The 23,416-nt window shown below is 45.0% G+C and overlaps 2 protein-coding genes across 2 annotated transcripts in view; both read left to right on the forward strand.

The window, feature by feature from the left end:
• The window catches only part of notch3 (notch receptor 3), a 29,831-nt gene extending 10,186 nt beyond the window's left edge, over positions 1-19,645 (forward strand). Inside the window, exons 3-33 of the mRNA XM_061089700.1 lie at positions 1,904-2,046; positions 2,141-2,476; positions 3,135-3,257; positions 3,346-3,579; positions 3,665-3,820; positions 4,032-4,217; positions 5,208-5,321; positions 6,435-6,548; positions 8,666-8,899; positions 9,024-9,134; positions 9,242-9,434; positions 9,565-9,710; positions 9,862-10,095; positions 10,239-10,391; positions 10,516-10,744; positions 10,865-11,066; positions 11,183-11,339; positions 11,450-11,634; positions 11,736-11,868; positions 11,955-12,212; positions 12,313-12,425; positions 12,544-13,073; positions 13,166-13,492; positions 13,581-13,729; positions 13,818-14,043; positions 14,166-14,256; positions 14,386-14,554; positions 14,670-14,974; positions 15,083-15,230; positions 15,345-15,442; positions 15,540-19,645. Of these exons, the coding sequence (XP_060945683.1) occupies positions 1,904-2,046; positions 2,141-2,476; positions 3,135-3,257; positions 3,346-3,579; positions 3,665-3,820; positions 4,032-4,217; positions 5,208-5,321; positions 6,435-6,548; positions 8,666-8,899; positions 9,024-9,134; positions 9,242-9,434; positions 9,565-9,710; positions 9,862-10,095; positions 10,239-10,391; positions 10,516-10,744; positions 10,865-11,066; positions 11,183-11,339; positions 11,450-11,634; positions 11,736-11,868; positions 11,955-12,212; positions 12,313-12,425; positions 12,544-13,073; positions 13,166-13,492; positions 13,581-13,729; positions 13,818-14,043; positions 14,166-14,256; positions 14,386-14,554; positions 14,670-14,974; positions 15,083-15,230; positions 15,345-15,442; positions 15,540-17,024 (7,282 nt within the window). The 3' untranslated portion in view covers positions 17,025-19,645. The remainder of the gene's footprint in view (positions 1-1,903; positions 2,047-2,140; positions 2,477-3,134; positions 3,258-3,345; positions 3,580-3,664; positions 3,821-4,031; positions 4,218-5,207; positions 5,322-6,434; positions 6,549-8,665; positions 8,900-9,023; positions 9,135-9,241; positions 9,435-9,564; positions 9,711-9,861; positions 10,096-10,238; positions 10,392-10,515; positions 10,745-10,864; positions 11,067-11,182; positions 11,340-11,449; positions 11,635-11,735; positions 11,869-11,954; positions 12,213-12,312; positions 12,426-12,543; positions 13,074-13,165; positions 13,493-13,580; positions 13,730-13,817; positions 14,044-14,165; positions 14,257-14,385; positions 14,555-14,669; positions 14,975-15,082; positions 15,231-15,344; positions 15,443-15,539) is intronic.
• A 948-nt stretch (positions 19,646-20,593) lies between these two features.
• LOC133023732 (microfibril-associated glycoprotein 4-like) lies at positions 20,594-22,874 on the forward strand. The gene is made up of 5 exons (XM_061090792.1): positions 20,594-20,605; positions 20,701-20,898; positions 21,730-21,826; positions 21,931-22,098; positions 22,627-22,874. Exons 1-5 carry the CDS (start codon positions 20,594-20,596, stop codon positions 22,872-22,874), a joined length of 723 nt encoding a protein of 240 aa, XP_060946775.1.
• The last annotated feature ends 542 nt before the right edge of the window (positions 22,875-23,416 follow it).

Genomic DNA, 23,416 nt, shown 5'->3' on the forward strand with positions numbered 1-23,416 from the left:
CACAATCAGACGGGGGACCTCTGACATATGACCTCTCAGCGCGTGAGAGGAGGGGGTTGTTAGGGGGGAAAGGCAAGCTGGCGTTCAGGGGGGCTTTAGAAGATGGAGGAGTAGTAACTGTGCAAACTCTCCCCCAACACACCAGCTCCAGTGTTGCTTAACTTTATCGTCCAAACCAAGTTTCAACACTGTAGTGAGGTGCTTGTACTGTAGCCATGGTCATGGGAAATTCATCTTTCCAAGTGACATTTATAGCTGTTATGTTTCATTAATTATTATAAACCAACAAATTACTACTTTGGAGACATTTGACTTTTTTTTGCACAGTTTCTGTGTATATGCACATTCTTGTGGATATGCCTGTGTGTCTGGCTCCTTCATGCTTAGTCTTGTGGCTCCTCTATTTCATTATTGACTTTGTAAAGCTGGAAAAAAAAAAGCCAAACAAAACTGAGCAGTCTCCATTTTTCCTGAGGCAGAGCTTTCTAGTCAGAAAGAAAACAGGCTATTTCAGTGAAAAGCCAGATCTGGATCTGTTCATCCTCTTCAGCCGACCTGAAGCCGTTTCAGCCTCCGCCTGGGGCAAGTGCCAGAAAACTATTTCAGCTTAGTTTTAGCTTTTCTTTTTTTTTTTTAAAGGGAGGGAAAATCAAAAAAGGTAAAAGATGAACTGATACCAGAGTAGTGGTAATGCTCCTGTTCGGGAGAAAAGATGAGAACCCATTGTTGATCCTGCCCAGGGGTTCCTCTCCAAAGAATGAGAGGACAGAGCCCGAGGGTGGGCCCAAACCCAGCCGTCACTGCTCTGTCATCAGCATCAAACAGCCTGTTTGAAGAAGGGGTTTGTCCGCAGCCAGGGGCTCCACTGTGGGTGTAGAGTTACCAGCTCATAGTGACCTCCTGCGTAAGTCCAAACCTTACCTAAACCCCCATAAGGCCCCTGACGAGAGCTATAGGAAGCCCTGTTTATATGTTTATCTCTCTTTATATGTTGATCCTCTCTTAGAGGAGCATGTTTAGGTCCAGCCTGCACAATGTCTTTACAGCCCATGGAGCAGAAGCTGCAAGTTAGCAGAGCAGCAGCTCCAGTGCTCCACCTGTGTCTACACACAATGTGTTCAGGCACAGTATTGAGTTAAAGTCACCTGGGTTTTGAAAGCACTCAAGTGGCTAATTCATAATCATTGTAACATATACTAATCCAGTTGGTTCACACCTGTATAGTTAAAATACATAATAAGACTAAAACAGTGACATCGTGTAGAACCCAACATGTGTGAAGACTGTCAATATAATGCAGACTTTGATTTTCTATCAAAATACAGTTACTGGGATGAGTTTGTGTTGTTTCATTAAGAACTCGATCTGGTTCTCATATTCGCTTCATGCATGTACTGTGTGGAGTCCCCATTTTTCCCATGTCCACATTTGTTGGCAATTGCTAAGTTTCCAGACTGCTGTTTCTGGGTGTGTTCTTACAAGAACAGAAACAAAAGCTGAGGTGCGGAAAAAACTGTAATAGTGCAGGAATGTTTGCCGCCATGGAGAAAACTGAAGCTTTCCAGCTGGAAAGTGTTTGCCTCTTAAGACACAGAAAGATGGACTCCCTCCATCTTCATATTTTAAAGTTTGTTTTGAGTGTCCTGGATGAGCATCTCATTTCATGAACAACTCATTGCATGGTTATTACGTGTTGCTGTTTAAATACAAATGCATCCCAGGGCCCAGAAGCATTGTTCATGCCAAGGCAGGAGTCAGGTCACAGGCCTTGCCAGGGTGTCATCTAGAGTCTAGACGATGATGGCTCCACTACAGTTAGAGTGTCACAGCTTTCTTTAATTGCTTAGTGTGTCAGCTTGAGACCAATTTCCTTGTTTTCATGTGTGTAAATGTGTTTGTTCAGATGTCGTCCCGGCTTCATCGGTCCTGTCTGTCAGCACCTGGATCCCTGCCATCGATCACAATGTCTGAATGGAGCCGCTTGCAAGAGCCAGGTGGTGAATGGTCTCCCACAATACTCCTGTGTGTGCCAGAGAGGGTTCAGAGGTACAGGATTTGTTTTCATTATGAAGATCATATCTGACAATAGAAATTAAAAGTACCTTAATTGACTGAACACAATTCACTATTAACTCTCCAGGCCAAGACTGCGGGAACATTGATGCCTGTGCCACCAGCCCCTGTGCCAACGGGGCCCGTTGTGCCAACTGGAATAACCACTACAACTGTTCCTGCCCACCTGGCTTCCAGGGAAAGAACTGCCGCAATGACATTGATGAGTGCCGCAAGCCTGGCGTGTGCCTCAACAGGGGTCTCTGCATTAATACCCAAGGGTCCTTCCGCTGTCAGTGCCAACCTGGATACAGCGGGCGCACGTGTGAGGTGTCCACCCTGCCCTGTGCCCCATCTCAATGCCTTAATGGAGGCACCTGTCGACAGACCAGTGAGCATTCTTATGAGTGTGCTTGCCTACCAGGTAAGACGAATCTCTGCAGCATACTAAAACATGCACATACACACTAACTCAAAGTCAGTCTGCAGACCCACTGTTTTCCCACGCCCTCACCGTGGGGCTAAAGACATACAGGTTTTTCTCAGCCTTATGACGTAGCTGTTAGTGCTTTACGCTTTCTGTCCCAGGTCAGCTTCCTGTCTGCTATTAATAGCTGCTGATGGGAGATGGGATGGTGGGAGAGTTGAAGAGGCAGCCCCTCTGCACTCCTACTCTACATTACTGTGTTCACAACAGAAGGAATTTACTTTATGGGCCTCCTGGTTTCCCACTGGGGAGCTGGCAGGAAATGTCTCTTGCCAGAGAGGAAGTCATTGAAACTGTGAGAGATTATAAAACAAGCAAACACTGCAGGGAGTGAGGACCTCTGAGGCAGGCAGGAGTCCCGGCTGCTACTGGCATCGTATGGGAACCGTCATGTGAAGATGTAAACAATCAGACACCCCCGAACCTTTTACTGCCCACATTGGCCCTCACTTCATATACTGTGGGAGAAATGACTCCAGGCTATCAGTAGACATGTTTGGACTCTGGAGCAGGGGCCAACGATGTTTAATAAACTGAAAAATTGCTGTGACTGTGTCCGTTGTAACTCTTGTCCCTCTCTCTCCATCTGTCTCAGGGTTTGAGGGACACAACTGTGAGAATAATGTGGATGACTGTCCACAACACAAGTGTATGAATGGAGGGATATGTGTGGACGGAGTCAATACCTACAATTGCCAGTGCCTACCAGAATGGACAGGTACAGATCTTTTTTATCAAATGAACTTGAACACTCATGTACGGTGGCAAGTCTGTGTGACATTATTTTTGTCATGTTACAACTCCAGGGCAATACTGTGCGGAGGACGTCAACGAGTGTCTCATGCAACCAAACGCCTGTCACAACGGGGGCACATGCTTCAACACCATCGGTGGCCATACCTGTGTCTGCGTTAACGGTTGGACTGGAGACGACTGCAGCGAGAACATCGACGACTGCGCCAACGCCGTCTGCTTCAACGGCGCCACCTGCCACGACCGTGTGGCTTCCTTCTTCTGCGAGTGCCCAGTTGGAAAGACAGGTACTTGTCGAAATGTCCAGCTTGTTTCTGGCTGCTAAGTTGTTGGGGAACTGACATGGATTGTGTCCCTGTGCTTCCACCTCAGGTTTGCTGTGCCATCTTGATGATGCATGTGTGAGCAACCCCTGCAATGAGGGGGCAGTGTGTGACACAAACCCGCTGAACGGCCGTGCCATCTGCACCTGTCCTGCTGGTTTCGTAGGTGGGGCCTGCAACCAGGACATGGATGAGTGTTCCATCGGTGAGTCATTCGTCAGTGCCGGATTCAGTTAGTCTTGCTTCGGCTTTCGTTTGAGTGTTAAGGTTAAGGCTTCTTTGGGAGAAATGAGTTTTGAGTTACTGGGGATGCTGCATTTAACCCGACATTGAGTAAAAACATTAAATATATTGAATAAAGGAGAGCAGTTTAATTAGTGTTGGTCATGTACTAATCCTCAGCCTTCTGCCCACAGGTGCCAACCCGTGTGAGCACTTTGGTAAATGTGTGAACACTGAGGGCTCCTTCCAGTGTCAGTGCGGTCGGGGATATGCTGGTCCCCGATGTGAGATCGACATCAACGAATGCCTGTCCATGCCCTGTCAGAACGACGCCACCTGCCTGGACCGGATCGGAGAGTTCACCTGTATTTGTATGCCAGGTAAACAGACCCGTCCAATTTCAGCAGCGCCAACAAAAACAATTTGGAGAGCCTCAATTCACCCTGGTGTCATTCACACGGGACAGCCCGAGACCAATGGAACCACTGATTATTTAAACCTGACCTTCTAAAGAAGCATTATCTGCAGTGCTGCCATACTGACTGCCAGTGTAGACTGTTATGTAATACATTCTCATTAACATTTGGGGTATGGGGGCACTTCTCTACACTCAATGCACTGTACAGCCAGACAGGGTCTTAGCTCGGACTAAGTGATGGTTTGGACACTCAGTAACAAAAACACAGTAAAACTCTCACGCACAGTCCTACATGCATCCTGGGGTTTTGGGAACTATACAAATTAGAGCTGGGAGTTGTGTCTATAGGACTGGATGTGAGAGAGGGCGAGCAGTTAGGGGGAGGAGTGTGCTGTGAATACTAATGAGTGGTAGAGTGGTGGGAATGGAGGGGAACAATAGGGCCCCTCTGTGCTCCACTTTGCACCCCTCATACACACGGAGAGGGAAAGAGGCCTTTTCCCAGAGCCTCTCCCCCTCCCCCTTCATTTCCAGAGACAGGCCCTTCCTCTTCACCCTCCTCTTCATCAACCAGCCTGGCAAAGCTCATGTGGAGCGGCTGATTATTTCTGATTCCACGCTAGCCTCTCCCCAGGGGCAGCACTCTGATCCACACTCTGCTTAACCTCAATGAAGGAGCCCTCCATAGTTTGCTGACAAAGAATGTATAACATGCATCTGTTGAATGGGACACTGACCCAGAGAGGGGTGATGGCCTATGGACAGTAGGATGTTGTGACTTTAGCTCATATGAGTGGGAACCGTAGGGATGCTATCGGGATCTTTTCCACGTCACAAAGTGTATACACAATCGCAAACACACCATATAGGCTTAAACGATGTGTTGTACATAACTGTCTCGTGTTCAGCTGCAAGAGCCCGTGTTGATTCGGGTGGAACTTCTGTCTTCCAGGCTACATGGGGACTTACTGCGAGGTTGACGTGGACGACTGTGAGAGCAACCCGTGTGTGAATGATGGCATCTGTCGGGACATGGTCAACGGCTTCACCTGCACCTGCCAGCCAGGTGAGCCCCTTTCTGACTCGTTGTTTCTATTCCAGTGTGTTGATTTCTCTCCCTGTTAACCACTCTGTTTCTGTGTCGGCGATAGTTGTAAGAACACAAAGCCTAAGTTTAAATGTCCCCAGAACCAGAGGAGGGAGGGTCACCCTTGCAACTTTTGCCTTCTGGTGTTTAGAGCCACCACTGTTATAAAAAAAGCCAGACCCAATAGGCTGCCTATCCTCTCGGCTGAACAAAGACACTATTGTGACCCCCGCTCCCCTCTTCTGTGGAATGTGGAAGGGACAGCAGTCTCCCTCATCCTACCCTGGTGGTGGGGGGGGAACAGCAGTCCTGCTAATGAGATTCTTTTCCAGGTCCGCAATTTACATCTGGGACAGACGTGCCCCCTCCACCCCCCATCTAGCTATTGAGCCAGTGGAGCTGATGCAGGAAGGAGGGGGTGTTCTCCAAAAGAGAAAACAATCCCACTGTCTCCTCCAGCCCCCCCCCCCTTAGCCCCCCAAGCACCGACACACAGACCATCCTGACACTGTTAATCAACTGAGCGGTGTGCTACCAATGCACCAATTCACCCATGTCTGGGCACCGTGCCCACGGATTTCAAGCCTGTTTAGTTTCTCAAGCTTTTCAAGGCTAGTAGATTTGACATAATAATAACAATAACTAATAATGTTTCTCCACACATTCCATGTAATTGTATATCACACAGTGTCGGGCCACTCCAGTGTAGGGTCGGAATTGTGCAGACACTCTGAAATGTGCCATAACCTGATCGGAGCTGAAGCCGAATAAGTGGCCTTTGGCTGTCCAGACACTCCACGCCACAATAATGGTGTTATTCATTTATTTTCAAATCTACATTATGTGCACATCATCAAGGTCACAGTTAGTTCTATTGCAGTTTGTAGTGGTCATCCCAGCGCTGGTCCAAGTGCACAGATGACATGTCCTTAACCAGTCGAGACGCTCAATCCCAACCTTAGCCAGACGTCACTAACCTTGTCAAAGACCTCTGCCCTTCTAAGAAGAGATAGAACTGTCCTCTGACCTGAGTGTGGCCTCTTCCTCTGGACTTTCTTTCTGACCCTTCACCTATGTGTTTGCATGTCCCAGGGTTTACTGGCACCATGTGTCAGATCGACATAGACGAGTGCGCCAGCACACCCTGCCAGAATGGAGCAAAATGCTACGACCGGCCCAATGGATTTGAGTGCCGCTGTGCTGAAGGTAAGGGCTTCTGTACTTCATAGTTGAAAGTGGAGTTTGTTAGACAGAACAAAGCTCAAGACGTCTTCTCAGACAGACGGGCAGATGCGCCTTAAACACTTGTTGGGCCTTGTTTGGTCTTTGTTAAGTGTTCAGTGTTTTGGGGGGGGGGGGGGTCAGCTTTTTCTCTGGATGTCTGCTGGCGAAGCAGACTGACTTGAGGCCCCTAATCCCCCACTTTCCCTCATCGGCTCTCAGGATCATGGGGTCACTGAGGACCAGCAGTTGCTAAGAAAAAATCCTTGGTCATCACCTCGACATCTGTTCATCTGCTAAACCCCCACACACCCCCTTATGCTGCATCTTCACACTCATTCCTTCACATCCATCCATGTCCATGTATAAAACCTAAATAAAACGAGATAAAATCAAGTTAGTCACATAGTCTGCATGTCTGGGCTGCATTTTTATATTTATATATATTCATATATATTGATATTTAGCATGTTTGTTTGGACCTGTGCCTACGGAGGAGCCTGCTTCATTGTTTCAGTGGCCAGCTGCTTGGTATTCCCAGTGTTTGTGGGCCCCTTGTGTTGAGTGAAGTGGCCCTGTTTGACGTGGTGCAGTCCATTGTTACTTCCACCACTGAGAACAAAAGCAGAATTGGGAGGCCTGTGTAGGGCCCTTCTTTACAGCTCTGCCCAACTCAGCACTGGGCTGCACACATGCCACACAAACCAACACTTAGCACACAGACACCGTCGACATGGAAACCACAGTGATCGGACCCCAAGACTTAGTTTTTATTTCTTAGGTTTTTTAAAGAAAAACTGGAAGATAGAGAATGAGAGAGATAGATAGATAGATAGATAGATAGATAGATAGATAGATAGATAGATAGATAGATAGATAGATAGATAGATAGATAGATAGATAGATAGATAGATAGATAGATAGATAGATAGATAGATAGATAGATAGATAGATAGATAGATAGATAGATAGATAGATAGATAGATAGATAGATAGATAGATAGATAGATAGATAGATAGATAGATAGATAGATATGTAGATAGATATGTAGATAGATACTTTATTGATCCCAAGGGAAATTCAGTAAACAGATAGAGGAAGTAATCATTTTTTTTAGAAATAATCTGGGGGAAAAGATGAACATTTAAAATCCTTGGAAAACGTTTTCCCCTAATACACTCCAAAACATAACTGAAGAAATTTATAAGAGAACAATGGAATAAATAATTTAAGTAAATTAAACCCTTTCAGATAAAGCTGCCAGTCACTTAATCTAGATACAAACTAATCCAGGGCAAGATCAGCAAAATAACTGGGCTGAACACTTGAATATTCAGTTATTGTGCAACTGACAATTATCCATATTCCTGGCAGTGCGTGTCACCACAGCAGTGTTGTGAAATAGTCTGTCCAGCTTCCATCAGGCAATTTAAGAAATTCTGCAATGTCAGTACCAATGTGCCATTCAAACAGGGGGAGGGTTTACAGGACGTAGCCAGTTGTCTCCCAGCTCTCCCTCATAATGAGCGCTCAATATACTGTAACTGAGGATGGTTTTCGATGAAGTTGCCATTTGCTTTAGTTATTTCTCGCTTGTTTGCTGTTCTGTGGGAATGGGAAAGAAATTATCACAGCAGTGTAGTCTTTTTGTTTGGTCTAGTGACAGTTTTTCTGTCCTTTTCCTTTGTTATATCTTTATGGTAGAATCATGCTCATACCATCTTTACAGGCTTCATCGTGTCAGCAACATTTTCATAATTTCCCCCACATTTTGCAGGAAAGCCCAAAATACTGTCACACCCTTAACTTAAATGCAGGTGGAGCACTTTCTATCCTCTGTCTGCCGTCTTTAAGAAGTGTAGGACCCAGGAGACTGGTTTTATGACAAAGGAAATTACGCCCTCTGCAGTACAAAGTATGGAATAGGATGGTTATATAATTATGTTATCATTTTAATATAAAAAGTTGTCAGGGTAATGGGACAACAGGATATAGATTGTGAAATAAATACATTTCTTTTTGGGACTTTTATTTGTGATGATATGAAATGTCCCAACCCTACTTAACATCAATCTCCGTTTATGCTTTTTTCCTCTTAAAGGTTATGAAGGAACACTCTGTAAGAGTAATATTAATAACTGCCAGCCCGACCCATGCCACCATGGTACATGCGTAGATGGCATTGCCAGCTACAGCTGTAACTGCGATGCTGGCTACACAGGCTATCGCTGTGAGAACCAGCTCAATGAATGCCATAGCAACCCTTGTCAGAACGGAGGCAAGTGTGTCGACCTGGTCAACAAGTACATCTGCCAGTGCCAACATGGAACCTCAGGTAACAGGAAACACTCACACTGATAATATCATTATGTTGTAATTTCACATTTTCTCCAATGAAGAAGTTTTCTGACAATGTTAAATGTTTAATATGACCCTGGACTATTTCTTTGTCGACACAGGCACAAACTGCGAGATAAACTTTGATGATTGTTCCAGTAACCCATGTGACTATGGCATCTGCAAAGATGGCATCAACCGCTATGACTGTGTTTGCAAACCTGGCTTCACTGGTAAGACACTCTGAAAATGGAAGTTCAAATACAAGATGAAAAAAATAAATCCTTGTTGGAAAGAGTGAGAAACACTTTTTGATTATGTCTATGATCTCCTCTGCTAGGTCCCAAGTGTAATGTGGAGATAGATGAGTGTGCCTCCGGCCCCTGTCGGAATGGGGGGACATGTGTGGATGAGGAGAATGGATTTCACTGCCAGTGTCCTGCTGGCTTTAAGCCCCCTTACTGTTACTCCCAGGTGGACGAGTGTGGCAGCAGCCCATGCGTCCATGGCTCTTGCAGGGATGACATCAACGGGTATGAACTGTTACAGTTTCACATGTGTGATACCAAGCAGAAACTTTGGCATGCCCATCTTGCAGGCTTGTAGCTGATCCTACAGGTGTATTTCTCTTTTTTGGATTATTAACTGTTCCTGTATTTCCAGTTACCGCTGTGACTGTGAGCCGGGATGGGTGGGAAAGAACTGTGACCTGGACCGAAACGACTGTTTGCCAAGTCCCTGCCAGAATGCTGGCACATGCATCGACCAGCTCAATGGCTTCACCTGCAAGTGCCGTCAAGGCTTCAGAGGTGAGAGGATGGCATAGTAGCATAACTCCCCGGTGGAGCAATTCACAGCACAATGTTCAGCACAAAGACAGGAATAAATGTGCAACACAGAAAGTAATGATCGACTATCTTAAAGGCCAAGTGTTTTATTGTCCCTTCTTCTCGCCAACAGGTAACCTCTGCCAGGTGAACATCAACGAGTGTTCTTCCAGTCCCTGTCTTAACAAGGGCACTTGTGTGGATGGGACGGCAAGTTTCACCTGTCTGTGTGAGCTTCCTTACAGTGGACCCACTTGTGCTGAGGTCCTCACCCCTTGTTCCCCTAACCCCTGTGACAATCATGCTGTCTGCATCAACACCGCAGACTACATGGGATATCAATGCAACTGCCTGTCAGGATGGCAAGGTTAGCAAATTTAGCAAAAGTTTGCATAATTTCCGTGCCTGTTCATCTGTCGGGAAGTCATCTGTGTGGAAGCCTAGAGAAACATATGCATCCACCAATAATCTTGAGCATAACCTTATTGCCCATGTCTTTTGCATTTGCAGGTCAGTTGTGTAATTTAGATGTGAACGAATGCATCTCGAACCCCTGCAAGAACCGTGGGACTTGCAGTAACACAGTTGGAGGCTTTGTGTGCTCCTGCAGAGCTGGGTATACAGGGCTAACCTGTGAGACGGACATCAACGACTGTGATCCTCGTGAGTGGCCATGCAATCTAAATGTACCCTATTACTGTAATTGTCTGTTCATATCATGACAATACCAGGACCATGTAGATTCTTCTGTTCTTGACCAAGTCTTCCTCTCATTTCCTTCCGACAGATCCATGCCTCAATGGGGGTTCCTGCACCGATGGTATGAACTCCTTCCACTGCAGCTGTCTGCCAGGCTTCACTGGACCCCGTTGTGCTTTGGAAACCGATGAATGCCAGAGTTCCCCCTGCAAAAATGTAGGCACATGCACAGACTATGTTAACTCCTACACCTGCACCTGCAGGCCTGGCTTTACTGGCATCTTCTGCGAAACCAACATCCCTGATTGTACTGAAAGGTGAGTGTGTTTTTGAGCAATGGAATTATATGATGATGTATTTTTTGCTTACGTAGACATGTATATCTTTTGAATGTGACAATAAAATGTCAAGATTTCAATCTTATCTTTACTCCACAGCTCTTGCTTCAATGGAGGGACATGCACGGATAAAATCAACGGCTATCTCTGCACCTGCCGCTCAGGTTTCACCGGCTCCCACTGTCAATATGAGGTCAATGAGTGTGACTCCCAGCCATGTCTAAACGGAGGCGTCTGTCAAGATGCTCTGGAGTCCTTCCGTTGCTCCTGCCCTAAGGGCTACACTGGCAACCGCTGCCAGGTACACGCACACTTGTTGACACTGTGTAACGGGCATGTTAAGGCCTCTAGACTACCTATAGATTTTATAGAACAATAAATGCTGATAATTTCTCCATCTTCCCCTTGTCCACTCAGACTCCAGTCGACTGGTGCAGACGCTCATCTCCCTGCCAAAATGGAGGACGCTGTCGCCAAAAGGATGCTTCCTTCATCTGTGAGTGTGCTAATGGGTGGTCCGGACGCTACTGTGACATCTCTAGGGTATCCTGTGAGACAGCTGCTCGCCAAAGAGGTATTTTTACGTTGATTGTGAATTTTTAACGTATGATGACATTTGACCTCCTGGCCTGTTAGTGTTGCGATGGAGTAAAGTTCATTGTTCCCCCAAATTTTTCTCATCAGGGCTCCAGACAGATGAGCTATGTCACCATGGTGGTCACTGTGTCAACACTGGGAATACACACTATTGTAAATGTCCTGCTGACTACACTGGAAGCTACTGCAAAAGCCAAGTGGACCACTGTGAAGACAAACCCTGCCGCAATGGCGCCACCTGCAGAGGATATGTTGGCGGGTACCAGTGTGATGTGAGTCCATTGCTTTTCCAGTGTTGTGTGCATCTCTTTGATATTTCAGTTAAGTCAGTAGTCACACAGTTCTACATATTCATTTTATGATGTCATTACAGTGTATGCCGGGATTTAATGGTCAGAACTGCGAGATAGAGATCAACGAGTGCCAGTCGCATCCTTGCCAGAACGGAGGCACTTGCATTGATCTGGTGGGACATTACATCTGCTCCTGCCCCCCCGGCACACTGGGTAAGCAAGCACATTCAACACAAACCCACTGTTAATTACTGAGGAGTGACTAAATCATATTAAATATATCATCTTCTACCTTAAAGGGGTTCTCTGTGAGATCAATGAAGATGACTGTGCTCCACCTCTGAGGCTGCGTGGGGCTCCTCCTAAGTGCCTGAACAACGGCACCTGTGTGGATCGAGTGGGCGGATACCGCTGCAACTGTCCTCCTGGATTCACCGGAGAAAGATGCGAGGGAGACATCAACGAGTGTCTCTCTAACCCCTGCACTCCCTCCAGCAGTCTGGACTGCATCCAGCTGCCCAATGACTACCAGTGTATCTGCAAGCCTGGCTTCACAGGTTAGAAAGCTGCCAGCAGCTCCCCCCTGGCCTCTGAACATGCATTCTCTTTGTGTCTAACCCATAGTGTGGAGCTTTAACATCAATGTGTTGCTTTCAGGTCGGAGGTGCCAGAGCAGGTTCAGTGCGTGCGAATCTCATCCTTGTCAGAACGGAGGAGCCTGTTCTTTATCAAGCAGCTCTGCAATGGGATACATCTGCACGTGTCAGCTCGTAAGTTAACATCGATGATTTTAAACACCTTATATCTTTTTGCACTTCATGCATCACATTATTTTATTTTTTGAATTGAAACATTGCATTCAAGTGCCTAAAGGATGTCTGTCTTTAGGGTTATACCGGGATCGACTGCGACAGAAGCATGTCTTGTCGGGAACTGTCCTGCTACAATGGAGGTAGCTGTGCAGCTACCCCAAGGGGGGCACGCTGCTCCTGCCCACCAGGTTACGGCGGGACCCAGTGTCAGCATCGTAGTAAGGACGGATGCTCCTCCCAGCCCTGTCGGAATGGAGGCATGTGCACTGAAGAGGTCAGCTTCCCCTTCTTTCACTGCCAGTGTCTCGGCGGCTGGACAGGTAAACGCTGCGAGCAGACCAACAGAGCGCCTGAAGCCCCAGCAGTCCAGTGCCCTCGAGCAGACTGTCAAGGCAAAGCCAATGATGGTGTTTGTGACAAGGAGTGCAACACATTCCCTTGCCACTGGGATGGTGGCGACTGTTCACTGGCAGCACAGCCCTGGGGTAGCTGCACAGACCCTCGCTGCTGGCGTGTCTTCAACAACAGCCAGTGTGATGAATCCTGCAAAACCGCAGAGTGTCTGTACGACAACTTCGACTGCAAACCCAAGGAGAAAGTCTGCAAGTAAGTACCAAGTGGTTGCATTATATCCTATGTTTCTATTCTGCACTGTTTTGAAAAATATTTGATGATCCTTGCGTTTGTGTTTTTTCCAGCCCAATATATGAAACCTACTGCCTCGACCACTATGCCAATGGTCGTTGTGACCAGGGCTGCAACTCAGAGGAATGCGGCTGGGATGGCTTGGATTGTGCAGCGAATGTTCCTGAAGACCTCGCTGATGGAGTCTTAGTTTTGGTAGTCCTGATGCCTCCAGAGGTGCTCCTCCGCCAAAGCAGAGCTTTTCTGCAGAAATTAAGCGCCATCCTACACACTACGCTGCGTTTCCGGCTCGACCACAATGGAGAAGCCATGATCCGCCCCTACACCCGCCAAGAGGCACGGCTCAAGAGGGAGTTAGCGCCTCATCATGAGGTCATCGGGTATGTCAGTCACTTAAAACGTAAAACTGAAGTCTTTCCACCAGATTGTACATTACACTAAACATCTGTATCTCTGCTATTCCTGTAGCTCCAAAGTGTACTTGGAAATGGACAACCGTCTATGCGTTCAGGATTCTGGGGAATGTTTCACCACAGCCGACGGTGCTGCAAAGTACCTGGGAGCCCTCTCCGCTGTAGAAATGCTCCGCTTCCCTTATCCCATCAAAGAAGCGCGTGGTGAGTTTGGATACATAGTGAACACGAGAAAAATGTCAGGCTAATGGGACACGCAATTATCTGATCACTACCTCTCTTTTCACTGCAGGTGAAGCACCATTTAATCCTGAAAGTATACCTCAATGGGCCAAGCTGATGCTGGTGGGAATAGCTTCTCTTTTCCTGTTAGTCATCCTTGTGATCGGCATGTTGATTGCTCGTAGGAAGAGGGAACACAGCACCCTTTGGTTCCCCGAGGGCTTCTTCCTCAAAAAGGAACCCAGCAGCAACAAGAACCGCAGGGAACCTGTTGGCCAGGATGCTCTGGGAATGAAGTAAGTGATTTCTCTTTAAATGTTGACACCACTGACATTTGGAATTGTTTTTAGGGATTTGTATTCGAAATTGAATTTGTTTCCTTGGGCTAACATTGTACGACACTTTCATATGTAAACAGAAATATGCCAAAAACTGTGGAGGAATCTCTCCTTGGAGATCACAGCGACCAGTGGATGGACTCAGACTGCCCAGAGCCAAAAAGGATCAAGGTCAGTTCCACAACTGCTAAACATTGACATACACACAAGCACAATAATTTGCTTGTGAATTTGACAGTAATGTGTCGTCCTACAATCAAACTAAGTGATGAAACCGGGTTTTGTCTGTCTGCAATCCAGGTTGAGGAGCCGAGCATGCTCTCAGACAGTGAAGATGCAGTGGACAGCAGACAGTGGACTCAGCATCACCTTGCAGCTGCAGACATTCGTGTTCCTCCCACCATGGCCCTCACCCCACCTCAAGGAGAGTTTGAAAGCGACTGCATGGACGTTAACGTCAGAGGACCAGGTTGGTAGTGATGTCAAGTGTTGGATTGATTTGTGTATTTAAACTTCTCTCTACTGTTTTTTTGTATGATTTGTTGTCTTGAGCATGTCTGATTGTTTTTGTTATTTACCACCAGATGGTTTTACACCTCTGATGCTGGCTTCCTTCTGCGGAGGCGGCTTGGAGCCTGAGATTACCGAGGAAGAGGAGAGTGAGGAGTGTTCAGCCAACATAATTTCTGACCTAATCTACCAGGGCGCATCCCTTGCTGCCCAAACAGACCGGACTGGTGAGACAGCGCTCCACCTGGCTGCACGTTACGCTCGTGCTGATGCAGCAAAGCGACTCCTGGACGCCGGGGCAGACGCAAACGCTCAGGACAACACAGGACGTTCCCCACTACATGCTGCAGTGGCTGCAGATGCACAGGGCGTCTTCCAGGTAAACAAACGCACGCTCTTTATTTCTCACATCCGAGCTAGAAATGCATAAAACTCGATTTAGCCCACGTATTATATATAAGTCATAATGTTGAACCCATCCTCCTAGATTCTGATCCGAAACCGGTCTACGGATCTGGACTCCCGTATGTATGATGGCTCCAGTGCACTGATCCTGGCTGCACGGCTGGCAGTAGAGGGCATGGTGGAGGAACTCATCACTTGTCATGCTGATGTCAATGCCGTCGATGAATTGGGTAAGTGTGTGGAATTTTTTCACTCGAGCCAATGTCCCGATGCAGATTTTCCTGTGTTGTTGATATTTACTGAAACCGTTGATTTTTAATCTCATTGTTATTCATCTCTTTTAGGTAAATCTGCTTTACACTGGGCTGCTGCGGTGAATAATTTGGAAGCCACTGTTGCCCTGCTGAAGAACGGTGCAAACAAAGATATGCAAGATCTCAAGGTACAACCTCTACTTGCGCTTTAACCAGCATTCTGCATTATCTCTAATAGAAACATATGTGTGTGTAACATAGCTTCTCTTCTGTTTTTCTTCTCAGGAGGAGACCCCTCTGTTCCTTGCAGCTCGTGAGGGCAGCTGTGAGGCTGTGAAAATGCTTCTCGCTCACTTTGCAAACAGAGAGATCACAGATCATATGGACAGATTGCCAAGGGACATTGCTCAGGAGCGCATGCACCACGACATTGTTCAGCTTCTCGATGAGTACAATACAGTCAGAAGTCCCCAGAGCCATGGAGGACACCACCTTGCCGGGGGACACACCCTGTCTCCTCTCATGTGCCCTCCTAGTGTCTTCATGCCGAATCTGAAGAACACCCCACAGGGCAAGAAGAATCGTCGGCCTGGAGCCAAGGGTTCGAGCCTGGGAGGCCAACATGCTGCCAGTCTGAAGGAGTCGGTAAAGGCTCGCAATAAGAAGCTGACCTTGGACATGCAGAGTGCCTTACTAGAGAGCTCAGTGACCCTGTCCCCAGTGGACTCACTGGACTCACCCCACGGTGGAACTAGCAACGCTGGCTACATCACCAACCCCACTTCTCCTGTGGCCATGCAGTCACCAGGCCTCTACCACTCCTCCATGTCAGTTCCAAACACTCCGATGGTACACAGTAGCATGTTGGAGGGAAGTGGCCCTTTTGCAGTGTCTCTAGCACAGCTCAACGACCTGGGAGCTGGAGGAATGTCCTTGCAGGGACGCATCGCCATGGCCTCTGATGTCAACCATGGCTATGTGCTGAGTTCAGGCCAGTTGGGCATCAACATGGGCATGGTCAGTCCCGTCAGTGTGCCCTTTGACTGGCACAGCCGGATGAACCCCTCGTCCCAGTGTGGTCAGCAAGTGGTGAATCTCGTGCACAGTGGCCAGGGAGGCATGCACCCACAGAGCCCAGCCATGCAGCAGCAGAATATGCTGATGCACCAACAGCAGATTTTCCGTAATTCAATGCTGCAGCCGACGCCTGTGACCTCCACACCCACCATCAGCCCAGTCAAGCTGCCCTCCATCGCTGAGCAGCAGCAGCAGCAACAGCAGCAGCAGCAGCAGCTCCTCAACCACACCATCAACAACCAGCACCGCATGGGCACCTCCACCCCACCCACACCCCAGACCTCCCAGCCTCCGCCATCTTTCTTTCAACAGCAGCAGATGCCTCAGCAATCTTCTCAGCCCCAGCCTCCTCCTCAGCCTTTAAAGGCAGCCACGCCAGTAGCTCCGCCCCCTCAGGCTCTGCCCTCCCAACCTAGCAGCAGCACTGCAGGAACGGAGGACTACCCCACCCCTCCCTCCCAGCACAGCTATTCCTCCACACTGGATGCCACGCCCAAGCATTACCTCCGTTTGCCCAGCGAGCACCCATACCTGACCCCCTCTCCAGAGTCTCCCGAGCCCTGGTCCAGCCCCTCTCCTCACTGCGTCTCCGATTGGTCAGATTCCACACCCAGTCCAGCAGTTGCTGGCCCCGCCCAGACCCAAATTACTCAAATCCCAGAGGCCAATGGCAAGATGCAGGTGTTTGCATGAAAGCCCATTCGCCTCTGATTGAAAAGGGACCTGAGGTAAATGAATTTGACGACTGGCTCTTGGGCCTGTCTTTGTTTAATGTGTCAGCCAGTTTCCAAGATTTTCATTGGATTTGGATTGACTGTGTATCACGAGGACCGTCTGCTAGTGATTTTTGCAGAGAAAAAAAAGTAAAGGGAAATGTGTGTTGTCTGCAAAAAACAGCAGACAATTTAATGAAGTAATTCTGTCACAGATGGACTTGTTTTTTATTATAAAAAAAAAAGTATATGAAGAAAAACCAAGTCTTTCATTTCAAAGACTTAGGGATGCTCTCCTGAAAACTAACAAACATTTAAAAAGTAGATAAGAGAAAAAAAGTAAAATGTTGAAGGGAATTCTTTTATTTTTATTTATTGTTTTTATCTCTCTGAACAGATTATTTTCTTTAGGTTTTTATCACCCTCTTTCTGTCCTGTGCCACTCACTCATGTTATATACAGACCGCCTACATTTCTATTAGCCAGTGTGGCAGGTTCATTATTTAGACCAGTTAACAGACAGAGAGAGGAATGTTCACCTCTTGACTTATATTTATTCAGGCCAACAACAGCTGGTAAAGATGATAAACTGGTACTTGCAAATATATATTGAGAGATGCCCAGCAGTAGTAATGTGTTCTGATTTGATTGATTTGTGATTATTTTCCATATGAGTATTATGAATAAGAATGTAGATGAGTGTTTCTGAAGCACTTCAAGTGAACAGCTTCGTAGGGCACGTGTGGGTAAAATTCAACATTTAACTTCAATGGATATTTATAATGCATGGGCAGCTTTTAATTTATGGTAATTTTACTTCACTCTCAAACTAAAAGAGCAGAGTAAAATTGCAGGTTTAATGCTCCCATTTCAACTGTAGCTTCTCACTGACTTTACCGTTGGGTTTGCCGCAGTAGTCAGTGTGACTGGTGTTTCGGCATCTACCGATTACAGAACTTGCCCAGCGTCCCCATCGTCTGTCTCATTTTTTTATAGACATGAAACCTTTTTTTTTTTTATCAGTGGTAGTGTCCAAATTCATCAAATAAATAAAATCTCTAATTTGTAACATACTAGTTACTAATAGTTTGACGCTGCAGTTAAAAACTGAAACCTTCTGCTCCGTGCAGCAGCAGAGTCACAGAGTCTTGAGAGAGTGACAGTGAAATCTAATGTTACAGAGCTCAGTGAGCGCCCTACGGATCCTGAGCCAACACGTGTTGTCACAAGATGATTACCCAGTTGCCACACCATGGCATCCCCACTTTGTAGTACTCCTGCCTTCAGTTTTTAAGCTTCATTTCATTCACTTGAAGATACTGTCTAAATTCAGCCTCTCACTGCCCTTTTTAGTTTATGTATTCATTTCTTTTGTTTGTTTCTCAAATTGTTTTATACTCTGTATATTTGTGGAAACCATGGATACCTGTTTTAATACATCACGTCAGATGTACAAAGCTATGCTTATCAGCTGCTATTTTATATCACTTATCCCTGCAAACATTCCTACATTTTGCCTGTCTTGTTGAGTCTGGACGCCGTACATGTCAGCAGCGCCCAACGCAGAACACAACCCGACGACACACGCAGGTGGAATTTAAATGACCCGAGGTCACGTGGCGTCCTCCGCTGGACTCGATGGAAACATTCCTGGACTATCTGTGGTCAGTGTGAGGGTGTAGCTGCTGGGCTGTGACTCCTGTGCCCTGTCACTCCTCAGGGAGGTGTTTTATGGCATGCAGCGGGACAGTTCCCCTGCTTCTACAGTAGCTTCCAGTCCAGGGGCGTGGGGTTGCATCTTAAGATGATTGTTAGAAGAGGCTGAAGTTAAAAACACTACTATGTAGTGCTGCACCCTTTAACTTTTTTACAAAATTCTGAGAGGACACTTCCAGTCATCCAACTAACATCTTGTGTAATGTTTGACCAACTCCTTATCCTGAGGTATCCTGAGTATGTAGACTAGAGGTCATCCTGTACTTTACATACGAAGGGCATATGAGAATTAAGTCAATGGCTGATAATGGAATTTTGATAAAGTAACTTTTACATTTTATCCTGTAACACCATGATCAGAAGCTACCAAACAGCCACTCTGAGCTTTTACGAAGCTCCTTGTTGTGTCATAAGCTTGATAACATTTCATGAATGGTTCGATCCTATTTACCATGGGCTTTGCCACTGACAGACCTTGGAAACGTGTTGTTTTTCACAGTCCGATTCAAATTTTACTCACCAGGAAAACTGTTTTTTATTTTTTTATAAATATATATATCTGGTCTCTTTGATTTCCCTACCAGGTCGCACTAAGTGTTTTGAACATTTCAACCTCCCAACTTGTGTTTGTAAATATGTTTGCTCTGGGTAGATCTTTGCTTGAGAAGTCTTATGTTTCTAAAAATGATTGTTATGTACTAAAAAGGACAAAAATAAAGTGTACTTCATTTAGCATTATTTTAAGCTGAGGCTGTGACTGATATTTTATTGGTCTTGTGTTATTAGAACAGTCATAGATATTTTCCATAATTATTAATTTCAATACTTGTTTAAAAGTAGTTCAAAATCATTGTACATAAAACTTTTCCACAGTTTTTCCTTTCTACAGTCAAAAGTTGTAAAATAAGTTACTTATAATAAAAAACTGTAGGAAACTACATTTTTGTGTCTTCGTGTTCAGTGATTGTTTCTGACTATGAGATGTGTTTAAGGTGATTTAGCAGTTTTGTATTTACCTCCTCCTAGGAGGTGTGGTTTCATTTGAGTTTGTTTGCTATTTCGCAGGATCTCTCCAAAGCTCAGAGACAAATTCATCTTATTGAATATAACAGGCCCATTTAAAGGACTGATACTGAAATGTGCTGCAGAGCCAAATAAAAAAATCTGGATCTAGTTCATTCAAATGTGGTTTCACAAGGAAGTGTTGGGCCGTGTTCGGGGGAGGTATACACTCTACTGAATAATGACATTCTTGTCTGAAATGTTACTTGGTCAGTCCAGCACAACAGCCCTAACCCTAGGAAAAATAATATATTGGTGATTAGTAATTTTAGATTTTTTAATTTAATATAATGTTGGACTGCATTATAGTCTAATTTCCCTTATGTTTTAGGTTTCAAATTCAATCTGCAGCCTAAACAGTTACAACAATCAGACACCTCTTCGATTGACTGACTGATACAAATGATAAGCCTCACAATGTTAATATTAGTTTCATTGTTATTATATTACATAAGGAAGGATATGCAGGTGGCTGGAATCTTCTCTCCATGTTCATTAAATGTACCTGTTTTCTTTATTATTAATTCAAAATGAAGATAGAGAGGGAGGGTTAAAAATAACCTACTCACATGATTCTTTCTGAATAAGTACAGACTCTCATCTTATTTTTAGAGTGACCAGCTGCTGGCATTAGTCATTTCACAATACCCTGAAATCCAGTTACACTTCAATGTGTTCGGGCATTTGCATAGAGACGGGTCTCCCCTGTTGACTCTATGTAAACAGCCAGAAGATTCAGGATTACCGCAAAATAGCTGCATTATAGCAATAATGGTGAGTTCTGTGTGACTGATGCAATATCACTTTTGATGAAAATATTAGGAGTGTAAAACATTGTTTCGCTGGTGCTCAGAGCAGGTTTTGTGTTTTGATTGCAGGGTTTTATTGTTTTGCTTCTTCTGATCCCAGCTGCGATCTGCTCACCAGTGTTACTCCCAGTTGACTGCAATGACGTGTACAACAAAGGTTTTGGTAATAGTGGGGTTTACAGCATCTTCCCAGGAGGACCTCTCTCCCCTGTCCAGGTCTACTGTGACATGGGCTGTCAGGACCAACCTGATGGTGGTAAATGGACAGTATGTGGGTTTGTTATTTATCATTTAAGTGCTGTTCAGCTAATATTTTTGATGCACTCACAACTTGGTTTATTTAAACATTGTTTGCACTGCAGGATTATCTCATAACACTTGGTGTTATAGCCTTAACATTTATTTGATATCTATATCAAAAATTTTGAAAATTGGTTGTTTTTCTGTGATTTAAAAAACATTTCATGTGTGATTAGCCAAGTTACCAGAAACATTCAGCCAATGGAGCAGCAGGTCGCACTAAAAGTGACAAAAATAAAGCCATAAATGAAGAAAATATTAAGTCAGGATGACGCATAATCTACTGGAAGGATTATCATGAAACACAGTAGATATGGTTCGGGGAAAAACCAGTTAAATTTTGGTGTGGATCTGGATTTAAGGGTTGAATACAGGAAAAGTATTTATAGTATATTATATTTGTGTGTGAATCTTGATCAATAAATCTGACATATTTGGGTCTTGGTATTAATGATAAAATAAAAATCAGGATTGGTTCTGGTTTCAAAGGGTTATAGTCTTTTTCACAACAAATGGGGCTACAAACCTGTAACTAACTAGCTACCTAACTAACTTATGTTTAGCTGAGAAATGCAATGTTGTGTTATTATAAAGCCGGTTTTATTTTAGGGGGACGATTGCAATTCTATTTTGTAGCTAAAATCACTCACAAGTTCAGCAATTTTTTAGATTGCTATGATTTGAACAAGATGCATTGACTCACAGTGAGATTATATGTTTTATATTATATTTCCTGTTTAAAGCATAGCTGTGACAGATTATATTAGAGCACTGACCCTAACAACAGATTCCATCCAGATCCTCCAGAGAAGAAAGGATGGCACCATCAACTTTTATCGTGGATGGGACCAGTACAGAACTGGGTTTGGACAAGCATCTGGAGAATACTGGTTGGGTGAGAGTTAAGCTGATGATTCAGACTTTGGTATAATTGCTATTTCTACTGCTTCAATTAAATTAATACAAGTGTCGCTATGCATATGCTACTGCTTCTTGCAGGTCTGGAGAACATCTATCTCCTAACTTTAAGTAAGAGCTATGAGCTGAGGATAGAAATGGTAGACTTTGAAGGGGCGAAGGCTTTCGTCCACTATTCCTCGTTCACGGTGGGTCCAGAGCACGAGGGCTACACGCTCACCTTCAGTGGCTTCAAAGATGGAGGAGCTGGTGAGTGAAACGACCATAGACATATATAAAGACTAGATGTCTCGTTTGACGGAGCCGGACGTCACCACATGGCGGCCATCTTGCTAAGGGCAGCTCGCTCACCCATAACCTTGTGTTGGTAGTGGTAAATAACCATAACTTACTCAATTTTCAACCGATTTTGAAACGGTCTGGTTTTTTATAAACGTCAGAGATGTAGATATGACACTGCATACTTATGAATAATTACTTTAAATAGCATAAATTATTAAATTTTTTTAGAAAATAACATAATTATTATTATCAACATCGGTTGAAAATTGAGTAAGTTATGGTTATTTACCACTACCAGCACAATGTTATGGGTGAGCGAGCTGCCCCTAGCAAGATGGCCGCCATGTGGTGATGTCCGGCTCCGTTGGCCGTCAATGCAGACGAGATGTCTAGCCTTTATATATGTCTATGGAAACGACAGCCTCAGCTTCTATGACACTAGTCCAGTGCTCAGTGCAATGTATTATTTTTCTTTTATCCACTTATTGTTTTCAGGAAATTCCCTGAGTGGACATAACGGTCACAAGTTTTCTACATTTGACAAGGACCAGGACACTTATGCTTCAAACTGTGCCAAGAGCTACTTCGGTGGATGGTGGTACGAAGCATGTCACAGCGTTAATCCTAATGGTCTTTACTTGTGGGGCAGCTCAGCCTATGGGATAGGAATCGTTTGGCATTCTTGGAAAGGATATGAGTACTCATTGAAAGAAATTACAATGAAGATAAAACCCAAACTGTAATATTAATGCTGAACTTATAACTTTGATCATGTGGGGTATGACCCAAGGAAAAATCCATGATATTTTGGTGTGGATCCGTATCCGGATTTTCTTTTTCGCTTTCTCTTTGGAACAGATAGAACTTAGATAGTGAATTCAGATATGGTTTCATTAGGGGACTGTTGGGCCTTGGTGGAAGTATGCACACTCTGAGTTCTAGTTTGTCATAATGTATTGCTCATATATTTCTTTGTTTGTTTGCTAGCCTGTCTGCTAATAGGATCGATCATATGTATTCCTCAGTTAACCGGTTTTGCAATAAAATTATAACAAATCATCGATTCAATTAATGTGAGTAGAAACTCATGCAAAAGAGTGCATGTACTTCACTTTTCTGTCATTACACAGTATTCATTTTTGCTAGTGTGCAGAAAGTTTGAAAGCTTTATAATATTGCTCAGTGAGGAAGGCTTCATGTACACACTTACAGTACACATTCAATTACTCTTATCACTGTGGTTACTGTTTCACACAGATAACAGAAACATGTTCACTCAAACCTC

This window comes from Limanda limanda, chromosome 17, assembly GCF_963576545.1.
Source record: "Limanda limanda chromosome 17, fLimLim1.1, whole genome shotgun sequence".
Taxonomy (NCBI): Eukaryota; Metazoa; Chordata; class Actinopteri; order Pleuronectiformes; family Pleuronectidae; genus Limanda; species Limanda limanda.